The 16,036-nt window shown below is 39.2% G+C and overlaps 1 protein-coding gene and 1 long non-coding RNA gene across 4 annotated transcripts in view; one reads left to right on the forward strand and one right to left on the reverse strand.

Moving 5' to 3' along the window:
* LOC309555764 overlaps nt 1-16,036 on the reverse strand; it is a 1,250,709-nt gene that overhangs the window by 890,075 nt on the left and 344,598 nt on the right. The window lies entirely within an intron of this gene.
* VPS13B (vacuolar protein sorting 13 homolog B) overlaps nt 1-16,036 on the forward strand; it is a 1,502,642-nt gene that overhangs the window by 716,542 nt on the left and 770,064 nt on the right. For all 3 annotated transcript variants that reach the window (XM_082257852.1, XM_082257851.1, XM_082257853.1), the window contains exon 23: nt 8,438-8,672. In XM_082257852.1, the coding sequence (XP_082113978.1) occupies nt 8,438-8,672 (235 nt within the window). The remainder of the gene's footprint in view (nt 1-8,437; nt 8,673-16,036) is intronic.

The following is a 16,036-nucleotide window of genomic DNA, read 5'->3' on the forward strand; positions in this document are numbered from 1 at the left end:
TCCATAGGACAACAATCAGTCGTATACTGCACAAATATGGCCTTTATGGAAGAGTGGCAAGAAGAAAGCCATTTCTTAAAGATATCCATAAAAAGTGTTGTTTAAAGTTTGCCACAAGCCCCCTGGGAGACACACCAAACATGTGGAAGAAGGTGCTCTGGTCAAATGAAACCAAAATCGAACTTTTTGGCAACAATGCAAAACGTTATGTTTGGCGTAAAAGCAACACAGCTCATCACCCTGAACACACCATCCCCACTGTCAAACATGGTGGTGGCAGCATCATGGTTTGGGCCTGCTTTTCTTCAGCAGGGACAGGGAAGATGGTTAAAATTGATGGGAAGATGGATGGAGCCAAATACAGGACCATTCTGGAAGAAAACCTGATGGAGTCTGCAAAAGACCTGAGAGTGGGACGGAGATTTGTCTTCCAACAAGACAATAATCCAAAACATAAAGCAAAATCTACAATGGAATGGTTCACAAATAAACATATCCAGGTGTTAGAATGGCCAAGTCAAAGTCCAGGCCTGAATCCAATCGAGAATCTGTGGAAAGAACTGAAAACTGCTGTTCACAAATGCTCTCCATCCAACCTCACTGAGCTCGAGCTGTTTTGCAAGGAGCAATGGGCAAAAATGTCAGTCTTTCGATGTGCAAAACTGATAGAGACATACCCCAAGCGACTTACAGCTGTAATCGCAGCAAAAGGTGGCGCTACAAAGTATTAACTTAAGGGGGCTGAATAATTTTGCATGCCTAATTTTTCAGTTTTTTATTTGTTAAAAAAGTTTGAAATATCCAATAAATTTCGTTCCACTTCATGATTGTGTCCCACTTGTTGTTGAGTCTTCACAAAAAAATTACAGTTTTATACCTTTATGTTTGAAGCCTGAAATGTGGCAAAAAGTTGAAAAGTTCAAGGGGGCCGAATACTTTTGCAAGGCACTGTACTTGTTTTAGATCAGTGATTCAACAGTGAAGTTGGTGTTAAAGAGGAAGTAAACCCTGCTCTGCAACTTGTACCTATAGGTACAGTAAGCCTATGATAAGGCTTACCTATAGGTTCTGTAAATATCTACTAAACATGTACTGTTTAGGAGATATTTACTTTGCATACAGGCAGTGACATCACTGGTGCATGCGCTCTGAAGGAACGGCTGCTCGTGCCGTTCCTTTAGAGCCCCTTGCCGTGACCGTCGGCTCCTGCGTGCACTGCGAGGCTTAGTTCTAAGGAAAGTATTTCATAATGAGCTAGTATGCGATGCATACTAGCTCATTATGTGTTTGTCTTTCAGGTGTTTTTTTTTTTTTTTTTTTTAATTCTGAGGTTTACAACCTCTTTAATCATAACAGCTAGGCAGCTCTTACCTTCAGCAGGAGATCGGCAGTGACAGCCCCATTTTTTATTTCTGATTGTTGGATTAGTTAAAGTGGAATTCCAGCCACCTGTGGTAAAAATAAAAGTCAGCAGCTACAAAAAGTGTAGCTGCTGACTTTTAAAAAAAACAGCCACTCACCTGTCCCAGGATTCAGCAGTGCGCTCACCCCCAGGCGGTCTTACCCACTGTCTTTGGTCCCCTGTGCCGGCATCACTAAGGGCACCTGGCTGTGACAGCTTGCGGCTTCACAGGGGAAGTGCTACCTGTCAAAATCGGGTACCTGGTCGTCAAAAGTCCTAATTGTGCAGGGGGGGGGGGGACAAGTCAAAAGGGGAAGTTCCGCTTTAAGGGTCCATTCACACTTGTGCAGTAGAATTTTTCTTAGGTTTACTATGCTGAACCCAAAACAGGAGGTGAGCAAACTCATATATATGCAACAGGGACATGAAGAGAAATTTAAAATTTTAGAACCAATGTTAGGTCTTCATTATTGCTGTCCACTTTGTGAAGGTTTTCAATTGTGTCCAATCTTGGTGGTAACTTTAATGCCCTTATTTAACTCTTATTAGATGAGTGGTAGGTGGGTGGGGTGTACCTCAGAGGGAGCTTAGATCTAGAAAGATGAGCTCTTCTCTTCCTAATTAATGTTAGCACAGACACTTTGTGGTGGTGCCGGACAGTTATTATTTAAAATATTAAAGAGGCATATTAAAGCGTTTGTTACCCTAATATATATTGATCCTGTTACTTTAAAGCATGTTATACAGCGCAGTGCTTGTGCTGTGTAATTTGGCCCTTTCTATCGCCTGAAATACCTAGCTGATCCTGCCTGGTTCTGCCCTCCCCTCTGTAAACTGACCACGGTTTATCATGGCTGCTAAGCCCTGACACTGTGGTCAGTTTACGTGCCTCCGTCATTTGCAGCTTTTCTCTTTCCTCCTCTTCCTCCCCTACTTGCCTCATGACAGTGCCTGCCCCTCCCCTCCTTTAGCTGAAATTACTTTTACATTTTCAAACAATCCTCTGTCTGATCATGTTAGGTTCCACAGTGTGTGGACCTTATCTTATTTCAGAGCTCCGATCCACGCTCACATGACCGGCCACCTCTCTCCTCCTTTTCCCCCAACTGATGTTAATGGGAGATTCACTTCCCCTCCCGCTGTAGCTGTCAGATCGAGAGAGGGGAGAGGTGGCCGGTCACATGATCGCCAAGCTGCGCTATAAAATAAGCTATAGAAAGGCATTTTTTAAAAAAAAATCACATACACTGGGGCACCTAACATTATCAGACACACAGGATTGCATGAAGACAGTACAGTGGCTTAACAACCACTTTAAGTTTCCATTAAGCGTGTTAAAGCCCTGATGAGCTTAACAATATATGCTTACAAAATATTTGTGTGGAACCCTCAGAACCAGTTTGACTTTAATGTGAAATGAAGTAAAGAGAATACAATCTTTCATTCATGTTCAATGAAACTGTGTGTTCTGGATGTTTTCTGAATGGCATTAGCAGTTCTCACAGATTTATTTTACTTGTCACATGAAGTTTCCGTGTATCATAGCTTAGAAAGCTGAAAACAAATCCTACCTGGAAATGAACTATGCTTGTTCCTTTAAGTGTAAAGTGTAAGGTCTTATCAGTCCAGTATATTGCAATCTGTGGATAGCAGTAGCAGTGTTCTGTCTGGTACAAAGGTAATGAACTGCAAACAAAAGAGGATTTTCTCACCCGATGTGCCAAGGCGAGCTGCAAAGCAGTCATATTTTCTTGGATTGACTTGTGGAAAGGTGGATAGATTTTTCATTATACACACATGGCTGTTACTTATGGACCTCTTTTACGGAGGGCCAGTGTCCGACTTTTCATAACTGGGAACATGAAATGAAAACATGGCATATTTTATGTGCTGGATTTGAGCACTTTCCAGCGATCGTTTTCACAAAACGTGTAAATAGAATCTTTCCATGTTTCCCTTCAGGTTTTCCATTTAGAGTCTTTGTTCTCTATTCAGTGCTTATAGTTAGCCATTATGCAACTTTATGCTATTCTTGCAATAATATTTGCAAAATTCATTGTAGGATGTTCAGTTATAGATTATAAGTAATCTTGTTACTGTATAAATAATAATCAGTTACATAGATAGGTTGGAAAAAAGACACACATCCATCTAGTTACCAATAGAGAAAAAATAATAGAGTAAATAAATTGAAATATGCCATATACCATACCTGTTACATACTTGTGATCCAGAGGAAGGCAAAAAAAAAAAACTGCCATAAAGCGTGGTCTGATTTGCTCCAGCTTGGGAGCAATAAATTCCTTCCGGATCTCACAGAAGGCAATCTGATACTTCTTAGATCAACAGTTCCCGGTGTTATTACCTATCAGTTTTAATATACAGTTATCTTTTGTTCATTTAGGAATGCACCCAGCTCTTTTTTAAAACAATCTACTGAACTGGCCAGCTCTTACTGTGGGGAAGCCTTGCCATATGCAGAGGGTACATTTATTTTACACCAGATGTAAAGAGTGCCCCTTGTCCTTTTGTAATGACCTGAAAGTGAGTAACTATGCACCAAGTTTTCTATATGAAACACTTGCTGTATGGAATTACTTTATACAGTATATGGTGATCAGTGATCATATCCCCTCTTAATCCCCCTTAAACTCCTTCTCAAGAGAAAATACATTCATTTCTGCTAATCTTTCCTCATAGCTCAGCACCTCCTTGCCTCTTATCAGTCTGGTTGCCCTTCTCTATACTTTTTCCAGTTCCACAATATCCTTTTTGTGAAATGGTGCTAAAACTGAACTACTGACCTAAAAAACGTACAAGTGGATTCACAGGCAGCAGTAAAGATCTGATCACTTTAAAGTCCAGCTGCAGCTTAATATTTTTTTTACACTTAAATTGCCCTGCTGGAGTGAAAAAGCAAAAACAAAAAAACATCTCTTACTGCAATAGTCATCCTCAGAATTGTCTCTGTTTAATGCAGTGCCAGTCCTTCTCTGGGTTTGAACTCAGCATCATTAAACCTACTTTATGTGAGCCTAGTTCGATGATGTCATGTCAAAAAAATTCTGCAGAGAGCAGTTTCCCCTTGTTATGTGGTTCCATTCTCTGCAGCATTTAGAACCTGCAACTGCCAGAGGAGAAAAAGCACATATGACATCATGTGAGTAGTCCAAAGAATTTAGGGTATGTATACAAACATTTAAAAACTTAGGTGACAAGGGCTGGTTTCCAAAGAAAAAGCTCAAGTTGGACTTGCTTCATCCCAGCATGCAGGGGCCCCATCAAATCAAAAGGGTGGTCAACGTTCTATCTCTCTTACAGTCTAAATAGGATGGAGCCTCTCCCCAGGAAAGCATTTTGTCATCAATTGATCCGCAGGAGGCATTCAGTTATGTTTCATGGACCTACTTATTTAAAATCTTAGAATATGGATTGTTTGCCCCTGACTTTTTGCATATTTTACAATCCTTGTATTCCTCTCCACATGCAAATATCAAGTTACAAGGACATTTTTCTAATTTGATAACAATTGCTACAGGTACCCAACAGGCTTGCCCATTATGCAGCATTTTGTCTATCGCAATTGGGACTTCAGCGATTGCTGTAAGTGACATTCCTGATATCAAGGGAGTGACATGTGGTTCTAGGATCCATAAGTGCACGCTATTCATGGACGATCTGCTTCTGTTTATCACCTCCCTGTTAACATCTATTTCCTATATCCTACGCATTCTACATGAGTTTGGCAGGGTTTTAGGTAGAGCTGCACGATTCTTGATAAAATGAGAATCACATTTTTTTTTGCTTAGAATAAAGATTGCGATTCTTGGCGTAACATCATCTTTCACATTATACAAAAAAATTAGGCTAACTTTTTTTATTGTTTTTTATTTTTTAAAATTCATTCAAGTGTATTTTTTTCCAAAACGTTGTGTTTGAAGGACTGCACAGATACAGTGTGACATACAATTTTGCAATGGCCATCATTTTGTTCTCTAGGGTCTTCACTAAAAAAATAATATATATATATATATATAAATAAAATGTTTGGGGGTTCTAAGTAGTTTTTCTAGCAGAAAATACTGATTTTAACTTGTAAGCAATGCATGTCAGAAAAGGACCTGGTCTTTAACCACTTCCGGAAGGTTTTACCCCCTTAATGATCAGGCCATTTTTTGCCATACAGCGCTGCGTTATTTTAACTGACAATGGCGCAGTCGTGCGAAGCTGGTCACTAATAAAATTGCTGTCCTTTTTTCACCACAAATAGAGCTTGCTTTTAGTGCTATTTGATCACCTCTGCAATTTTTTGTGATATAAAGCAAAAAGTACTTTCTACTATAAAATATTCCCAATAAAAAAAAATGTAAAAATCAAATTTTTTCATAATTTTAGGCCAATCTGTATTCTGCTACATATTTTTTGTAAAAAAAATCCCAATAACTGTATATTGATTGGTTTGCGCAAAATTCTTGTGCCTACAAACTAGGGGAAAGATTTATGTAATTTTTATTTATTTTTTTTACTAGTAATGGTTGTGATCAAAGATTTTTAGCGAGACTGCGACTTAGCGGCGGACAGATCGGACACCTAACTGACATTTTTGGGGGGACCAATGACATTACTACAGTAATCAGTGCTGAAAATATGCACTGTTACTGTATTAATGACAGTGGCAGGGAAGGGGTTAACACCAGTGGCGATCAAAGGGTTAAATGTGTCCCTAGGGGGTGCTTTCTAACTGTGTGGGGATGGGCTTGCTTGATGAACACAGAGACCTGTGTTCCTAAATAGTGGCAACACTGTATCCCTGTGTTCATCACTGACAGAACAGCGATCTGCCATTCTGTCTCCACGGTGAGTGATAGCAGGTGCCCGGCAGACATTGCATTCGCCGGGCCCGCTGATTGGCTCCCCCTGTGGCCAATCGACGCGCAAGCGCCCCCACTAGCTGTAATGTGCAACGATGTACAGGTACGTAGTTTTGTAGGACAGAGCCGACCTGCCGCCGTGTTAGTATGGCGGCTGGATGGCAAGTGATTAAAAAGTCTTGTTTTTTATAAAAATTAAATAAATAAAAAACCTGATATACTTACCTCCTCTGTGCAGTTGGTTTTGCACAGAGCAGCACAGATCCTCCTCTTCTCCGGTCCCTCATTCCTGCTCATAGCCCCTCCCTCCTATTGATTGCCTCCACAGCAAGCAGCTTGCTATGGTGGCACCCGAGCCGAGCTGCAGCTCTGTGTGATCATTCAGACATGGAGCTGCCCCCTCTCTCTTCTGATTGGCTCACTGAGTTGTTTTTTTTTGACAGCCGCGGAAGCCAATGACGCTGCTGGGGTATCTCAACCAATCCGTTAGGAGAGTCCCAGAATGGCCGAGGGAGTCATGGACATCGCTGGACATAGAGGGGGCACAGGAAAGCATTAGGGGTGCTGGGGGGGCTTCTACACACAGAAGGATTTTTATCTTAATGCATAGAATGCATTAAGATAAAAAACCTTCCTGACTTTACAACTCTTTTAGGTGGCTAAACTGCCTTTACTTACAAACCAAAGTTCATTCCTTTGATCTAAAAGAACAAAATGATACATTGTAAAACATGTATATAGATATCTCCCAACGGGAGGCTCTTTTTTTTTTTGACAGCTGTGAGTGAGCAGAGAACAGCTCTGCTCTGTATGAATTGAGGAAATGCCAAATTAAGATCGTGAGGGGGGGGGGGTGTATCAAGATCACAATTTGTTAAATATTAATCGTGCAGCTCTAGTTTCAGGCCTTCAGGTAAACGAGAAAGTCCATGGCCTGAAATATTAATATTCCTCCAGGTGATCTAGCTAGACTGCTCGTGCACTTAACTTTTCTTTGTCATGAGTCTTTCCTCCCGTAGTTAAGTGTCAACCTCTTTCTATTGCAGCTCTATTATCCTCACATTCCTACTATATATATATATATATATATATATATATATATATATATATATATTTAGAGAAGGAATTTATTAAATGGTCCGTCTTTGATTTGCCTTGGTTGGGTTTGCTCAATACGGTAAAAATTAATATTTTGCCTAAGCTTTTATATCTTTCTCTCCTGCCCTATAGCGATTTGCTGTTCAGACTTGATGCAATTCCAGTTAAAAATAATCCATTATATATGTGGTAAGAAGGGGCATAGACTCATGAAGAGGGTGATTTTTGCTCCCAGGTCTCAGGGCAGACTTGGAATCCCCAATTAGTTGTATATTCAAAGATGGAAAAGCCCGACTGGGTCAGTATGAAAAGGCAAGCTATTCAGCACTTTACTATAGACTTTTTATTTTGAAACCTCCTAAAGATCATCAACTTCCCCCAATTATGGCCTCGATGCTATTGCATTTGCCGGCCTTATGGGACAGATTACAGAACCCTGGGAATCTCATATCCATGCTTACCCTACAAAAGCAGGTTGACAAGCAGAATAAAACAACCAATATCAACTACCATTGGTTCCCTGAAGGTTCTTTACATTGGTAGCACCCTCTAGTACAGATTATCTCCTCAATCTGCCTTAGATAAATATGTGAATTTGAGCTTTCTGCCAAGCTTTCAGTTTATATATCCACCTCCTGGGTCTTGTGCTTGAGGGCAAGACCTACCTATCATTCTAAAAAGTACTTTTTGCCTGACTGTCATGCAAATCTTTTTTTTTTTTTTTCAATATTTGAATTTAGTGACCTGGAACAAATATGAAGATCAGGAGTACGGACTTTTCTAGTTCTCAACCAGTGGCATAAAAAAAAACAAACAGTAAAGCTTTGAGAGCAACACAATCATCAGGCAAACAGTAACAACGTTTTTTGTCAAAGGGACACTTAAAAGTAAATAGGCCGGTTTACTTTATTTTTAATGAAAAGTATGTGGGAAAAGTATAAAATAATCCATTTTTTTTCCAAGAACAAAAGAAAACTAAAAGCTCTTATTATTTGGAAAAGTAAAAGATTTTGAAATTAAGGTGCTAAACAAATTCTCAATTCACCCTTCACTCATTTATTTTCAGGTTGAGATACAGTCATGCTGCATTTTCTTGCCCAATGACAGTCTACCATCACCAAGTACTATTGTGTCTAGTGACATCCCAGGCACGGTTAGAAGCTGGTACCATGGGCAGACCTCGATGCCAGGAACCCTTGTTGTCTGCTTGCCACAAATCAAGATAATGAGTGCAGGACACAAATACATGGAACCAATTCAGGAGATTCCATTCGTGGTACCAAGACCTATAGTGGAGGAAGGTAAGGTGCATTATCTTTACAATGCAGAGGAAAAAAACTGTGTAGATTACTATCCCATACCTTGACAAAGTATTTCTTTACACAAAAATAGCCTGGAAAGATTTTAAGGCCGTGTCAAACAATTTTGTAGCAACTACGCATATCTTTCCTTTTTGTTGATAGCTGATTGGAGTTGTATACAAAGTCCCCACTGCAGCTCCTTATTGTACATCTGTTCAGTTGTAGACCACTAATATGACATGGTTTTTTGTATCTACATTGGAAGGCAAAAGGAGTTTGCAATAGCTGCATTCCGTTTTAAAGCTTTGGTGTACAAAAGCCTTGCCTTGTGTGACACATAAATCTTTATTTTATGTGAATGTTCCTGGTTTTCCATAGCTTTGGTCAAGACAACAGTGGCTTTGAGCTGGCGATTTTTATTAACCCAATCCGTTATCTGCTAAAGGTTTAGGGAAAAATGTGGAAAAGGCTAGAGCCTAAAATATGATCCCAATTGATGGTTCCCAGGACATGTAAACTAGGATTAGCTCCCTAAAAAATAAACATTCCCTGCAAAATTGGGCAGTTGATAAATTACTTTTATCATACTGTGTACCTGTTATTTTTAGCTTAGCTTTCATCTTAATAAGACACATTAAGAAAGCTAAAAGTTCCATAATATGCCCTTTGAATGAAAACCAAGCTAACTGCCAATGTCCTATTAACCTAATGCTTACACTTAGGCTTCTGTAAGGAGACAGAGTCGTGATGTAAAGCTCATGTATGAAAATTAGTTACAATAACTCAAACAGTTTACCATAACTAACATTTGTATTCTTAGTTAATTTTCTAAGTAAATAAAACATTACATGTTTTCAAAATGGCAGGGGTTCCCAATCTTTCTAAACAAAGGGCAGGTTTACTTTCCTTTAGACTTTGCAGGAGCATGTGAGGCCAGTGGGAGTAGATAATTCCCCAGAGTCAGTTGGAGTAAACACCCATTGTACATTGTACACCCATGGTATTTGTAGGAGAAATGGTGCCCAATTGTTGGCATCATTCGAAGGAATTATGCCCCATCCTTGGTGTCAGTGTGAGGAACAGTGCCTGAAACCAATGTGAGCAATAGTGCGCCAAGGGCTGGATAAAGGCAAGCAAAGGACCCTAGTTTGGGGACCACTGTGACATAAAACAACATATTATGATTTCTAGTCTTGATACATCATTTCAGTTTAAGGAAGCATTTATTTCTATTAGGGCAAGAGGTTTGATTTATTGAATTTTATTAAGAGCCATATGTATTGCCTCACAACAACCAATCATAAAGACTTTTTTTCTACAACTCTCATTTCCCTTTTTAAATTTGAGTGTTTGTTGACGAAGAAATAAAGACACCACATTTTCTACTTTGTCTTATCAGTGCATTCACCCAGAATTCTGGTCTGGGGCCTTATATTGGTTAGTACTGAAACTGCTATATAAACCTGAGGTGCTGAGTTTATGTAAGCTTGGAATAAGCCTGTAATAAGAAATGAATAATTAATTACATTTATTACAATTACAATTTGCTGAGGGATATACCAAATCCTTGACTGAGAAGCTTGAACCTGCCATTTGCATGTTGAGGGCCCTGGGATCAGGGTCTCCTATGACACACCGGAAGGTGGTAATGCTGGTTTAATAAAATGTACTTTTTTGCAGATTTATTTTAATGGTGTGGAATTTCAAAAACATACTGAGCATGTTGTAAATTCTAGCGTTTCAAGTCTTGTTTCTTGTGCTATGCGTTTTATGTAATGCATGATGTAATGAGCCCTGTGTGTTGATAGACAATAGATAAGAATCACTCAGTTACCTCTCCTGTCACTAGTCGATTGTATGTCTCACACCATATTTCGACCCTCTGGCCTTTTCTGCTCTGAGATGTGTTTTATCTCACCCGGGTGGAATTCATTAACTGGAACGGGAAACAAACTTGATACCTGTAAGCATAGGCTGGACAATGAATATACCTCTAATGCCACAAACATGTGCTCTTACTCAAGATTATAACTATAGCTCAACTACTGGAACTCATGATACAGGGTTCTTGTACACAGACATCTTTCTTAAACATATAGAAAATGTTATTATAAATGCATTTGTCATGCAAGTGACTGCATTGTATGTATTTATGTATACTCCACAGAGGTTCTTTTCTAAGTTGGCGGGATCACCTGGGCAGTAATGGCACCCAACTTGAGTTGTTTATTTTGTTTAAATGGAGCAAAGCAAAACTGTATACAATCAAATAAACCTTTGCTCTATTAACAATGTGCAAAACCACTCAATATGCAAGTGAATCTAATTATCTTAGTGCATAAAAATGTCCAGTACGCCAAAGTGCTTCAACTGTGCAATAAACGGGTTTGCAGGGATCTTCTCTAAATCCTCCATGCAATGAACTGTGGTATTTGTGCTATCATCCACCACCACCGAGCAAAGATTCTACTCACCAGAACCAAGCATGGATACTGCATGTAGAATTATTGAGAGATAAACCCCTCATATCAATAGACTCCAAAGGGGTAAACCAAAAGATCAGGGAAAACAGAACAACAGGCCCTTTATAGTGCAATATTTTGTTATTTATTAATAGCACAAAGATAAAAACGAATTCACAATGTTGTAAATCAAATAAAGCTTCTATAGTTTAGCAGGGACATTGATATGCATTCCACCTGCGCTCCAAGATGGCGGAAGTGACATGTCATGTTAACCCCAAAACTGTGTCTATGAACGCAACCGGTGGGGCTCGAGAGCGAGCCCCCATTAATACCCCCCTAACAAGTGGCTTGCTAGGATAGGTACTCAGGAGGCAGGAGGAGCCAGGAGCGCCAGCGAGGGACTCCAGAAGAGAAAGGGTAACATTTTGTTATTAAAGTGGTTGTAAAGTCAGAAGGTTTTTTTTTATTTTCATGCATTCTATGCATGAAGATAAAAAGCCTTCTGTGTGCAGCAGCCTCCCTAATACTTACCTGAGGTCCATCTACAGCCAGCAATGTTGCAGTGTCTCGGCTGCTAGATACTGCCCTACTCATTGGTTGAGACATCTGCGCCATTGTCTCCCCATGTTGTCAGTCAAAGTCAGTCAGCCAATGAGGTGTGAAAGGGGGCGGGGCCGGGCCAGGCCGTGGCTCTGTGTCTGAAAGGACACAGGAAGCTGTGGCTCGGCTCGGGTGCTCCCATAGCAAGCTGCTTGCTGTGGGGGCACTGAACAGGAGGGAGTGCCAGGAGCACCAAAGAGGGACCCGAGAGGAGGATCTGTGCTACTCTGTGCAAAACCACTACACATAGGATGTAAGTAAAACATGTTTGTTGTTTTTAACAAAAAAAAAATTATTTAGAAAAAAAAATTGAAAGTTTAAAATCACCTTAAAAGAGACCACTGTCACTGATGAAAGTGTGTTCTCTGTTTGTTCCCATACGTTGTCTACTATAGGACAGGTGATAAAGCATCTACCTGTATTGCACCCTTTTGTGAAATACACATTTTGTGATTAAACTGATATTTGCGGGGCTTTTTTGATATCAGCTCTTGATTGAGAGTCTTGACCACAGTGTATGTTCAGAGAGATTTATTTTATAGAGCACTTCAGATTCTGACCTGGGAAAGAGGCAAAAGCATGTGTAGCATCTTATGGTTTGTTGTAGGAAAATGTCATTGCTAGTTGGGATTAGTGAATTGTAACTCGGAATTAGAACAGAGGTCTGTAGGAAGGATATTTTTGAAATTACCAACATTGACCCACATGCCAGCATTTTCTCTTCTCACGATATAGCTCTAAAAAACTAGCATGTTTACTTAAGGTTAAAGTGGAACTTCCCTTTCTCAATCAGCATTGATTATTTTTAATCCTCATGCTGCTAGCATTAGAAAAAAGATAGAAAAGTATATCATACTTACTTTTTTTAAATATATTTCTGTTGCCCATACTGGATGAGATGCCATGATAGAGGCAGGAAAATTAACTAAAAAAGGTAAAATAGAACATGAAGACTGAAAAGCCAATGTTAGAAACCAAAATGAATGTAAAGCAGATTGCAATGAGTGTTTCCCAGCAAACATGAAATGTGAGAGATGATAATTGAACCAGTGGTCATGCTACTGGATTCTGATGTAAATTAAGCATGTAAGTGGAAGAGGCTGTGAATTGCAAATCAATGGAATTAATCAAAATGTTTCCCAATCAGAGAATAGACGGGAAGTTTAGCTGCATCAAAGGATGAAATTGAAAGAAATTATGCCCAGTAAATGAAAAACATGGTTTGCTATGGAAGCTCCACATGGCTGTCATTGCTAGATTGTAACCATGTACAAGAAGTAAACAATATGAGGTGATCTATGTTCTTTATGTATTTAGCAGTATTAAAATAAATTATTTTCATCTACTGTACAGCATGCTTTAGACAAAGTATATTCACATATTTTCCTGCCCTGTCTAAAGTCCCTACCCATACATAACACTACCCATACATGAAGGCTAAACAGCCCTTCTGTCATTTTGATTGTATTAGATGTGAGAACAGTTGTTAGGTTAGGTCTGAGTGTCGGCACATCACACAGGGGGAATGGAACGTTTCCTGCAATTTTCAGTTTATGTACAAACCTCACATTAAAGCGTATATAGAGATCTTCTGACATGCAATGTTCACATCAGATGAAGAAATAGTTTTGCAAGGGTGTGGTCAAGCTGATATTATAAAAATAATTCCCTTTGCAAGGGCTGCTTCCACACGAAGGCCAATTTTATTGTAAATTCACAAAGCCGAAGAGCAAGAGAGGGAGCAAGGGAGGTAACCAGGGAGCACAGAGGAAAAACATATAAACCTGGGAATCCTGTATAAACCTCATGCATGTAGATTTCTGCAGAGTTTAATAAAAAAAAACAGGTGGCCTACATTTTAAAATGTATCTAAACCCATCAACTAAAATCCTATATTATCATTATCTCATGTTATTTAATTTTAGAAATAATTTTCTTCATTTTTAAATCTACAACTTTCATTAAGAAATAGCTGGTGTTCCTGCCACAATGGTCTTTGTGCAGGCACTGCACAGGTCTGTTATATGGTGACAATATTCTGTCACTGTCTACCAATTTGTCCGCATGTTTTGTCACCCTAGCAAACAAGCATCTGATGGGAACTACAGGTGACAATATTAGCACAAATTATGTCTTCCACTTTCAGCATGAGGAAACCCACTCTATTCAGCCATCACTGGAGTACATGTGTGTAAACAGGAGAAACAAATACTAAAAAAAAGAAGGTGAAAACAACATATGATTCACATATATGATAGTTCTTTAACAAACTAAATGGCATTTATTGAGAGGCCATTTATTAATAGATTACATCTACTGGAAGTGATCATTATTGATTAATAAGGCACTAGTTAAGTGTGCATTGGAAACTGCAGAGATTTCTACAACCCCTGGCAAAAAGTACGGAATCGCCCCTCTTGGAAAATGTTCATTCAATTGTGTAGAAAGAAAAATGAATCGCCTCAAAATTATTTTTTATTTAACATTCCAACCTTATGGCTTTAGGAAACCATTGAAAAAAGAAAGAAACTTTAGTCAATCGCAACTGTTTTTGCAGATCAGGCAGAGGAATAAAATATGTAATCACCTAATTCTGAGGAAAATATTACTGAATTACAATGTACTTTGCAGTTTTAAAACATCTACATTAGATTACATCTGGTAATTAGTCTGCAGTTTGAGTGCTTGCACACCTTGGTGAGCTGTTGCACCAACCTGATTGGCATGAATTAATGCCTCCAACACGAGAGATGTCAGTTGAAACAAAGGGGAGGATTATAAAACCTCTTCAAAAATTCATCATTGAATCTTGCAAAAGATGTTGGTTGTTCCCAGTCAGCTGTCTAAAATTTGGACCCAGTACAAATCAAATCGGAAGGTGGTTAAAGGGAAGCGTACTGGTTGACCAAGGAAGACATCAAAGCATCAAAATAGAAAACTTAAAGCAATATGCCTTGAAAACAGAAAATGCACAATAAAACAATGGAGGAACAAATGGTCAGAAACTGGAGTCAATGTCTGTGATGGAACTGTAAGACATCGCCTAAAGGAAATAGGATTTACATACAGAAAAGCCAAATAAAAACTATCATTAACACCTTAACCGAAACAAACAAGGTTACAGTGGGCTAAAGAAAAGCAATCCTGGACTGTGGCTGACTGGATGAAAGTGATATTCAGTGATGAATCAAAAATCTGCGTTGGACATGGCATGATGCTAGAACTTTTGTTTGGTGGTGTTCCGGACGACTGCCTGAAGAAAACATGCAAATTTCCACAATCATTAATGATTTGGGGTTGCATGTCAGGTAAAGGTACTACTGGGGAGATGACAGTCATTACATTTTTAATGAATGCACAAGTTTATATTCACATTTTGAACAGTTTTCTTATTCCATCAATTGAAAGGATGTTTGGTAACCACTTGCCCACCGCTCACACTGAGCGTACTGCGGCAAAGTGGCTCGTTCCCGTCCAGCGACGTAGACCTACGCTCCCGCTGTTTTCATTCACAGCGGGAGTCGGGCCAGGGGAGGAGCAGATCACCGCCATTAACGCGTTAAAAAAAAACACCAAAAATGACAGAAATCTTTCCCTTTGTTAGTAAACGCAATAACTTTTGCGCAAACCAATCAAAATACGCTTATTGCGATTTTTTTTTACCAAACATAGGTAGCAGAAAACAAATTGGCCAAAAATGTAAAAAAAAATAGATTTTTACATTTTTTTTGGGGGGGAATTTCATATAAAAAAATGTTAAAAATATTGTTATTTTTTCAAAATAAACGCTCTTTTTTTGTTTATAGCGCAAAAAGTAAAAATCGCACTGGTGATCAAATACCACCAAAAGAAAGCTCTGTTTGTGGGAAAAAAAGGACGTAAATTTCGTTTGGGTACGGCGTCGCACGACCGCGCAATTGTCAGTTAGTCGCACAGCGCCGAATCGCAAAAAGTGGCCTGGATGGAAGACAGCAAAATCCTCCGGTGGTAAAGTGGGTAAAGATGACATCATTTTTCAGGATGATAATGAATCTTGCCATGGAGCAAAAGGCGTGAAAACTTTCCTTTAAGAAAGACATATAATGTCAATGGCGTGGCCAAAAAATAGTCCGGACTTCAATCCAATTGAAAATCTATGGTGGAAAATAAAAATAATGGTCCATGACACAATGCTCCAACCTGCAAAGCTGATCTGGCAACTGCAATAAGAGAAAAGTGGAGCCGGATTGATGTAGAATACGGTTTGTCGATAGTTAAATCTATGCCTCAGAGAATTCAAGCTGTTATACAGAATACTTT

The sequence above is a fragment of the Pelophylax lessonae genome (genome assembly GCF_965119305.1).
Source record: "Pelophylax lessonae genome assembly, chromosome: 5".
NCBI lineage: Eukaryota > Metazoa > Chordata > Amphibia > Anura > Ranidae > Pelophylax > Pelophylax lessonae.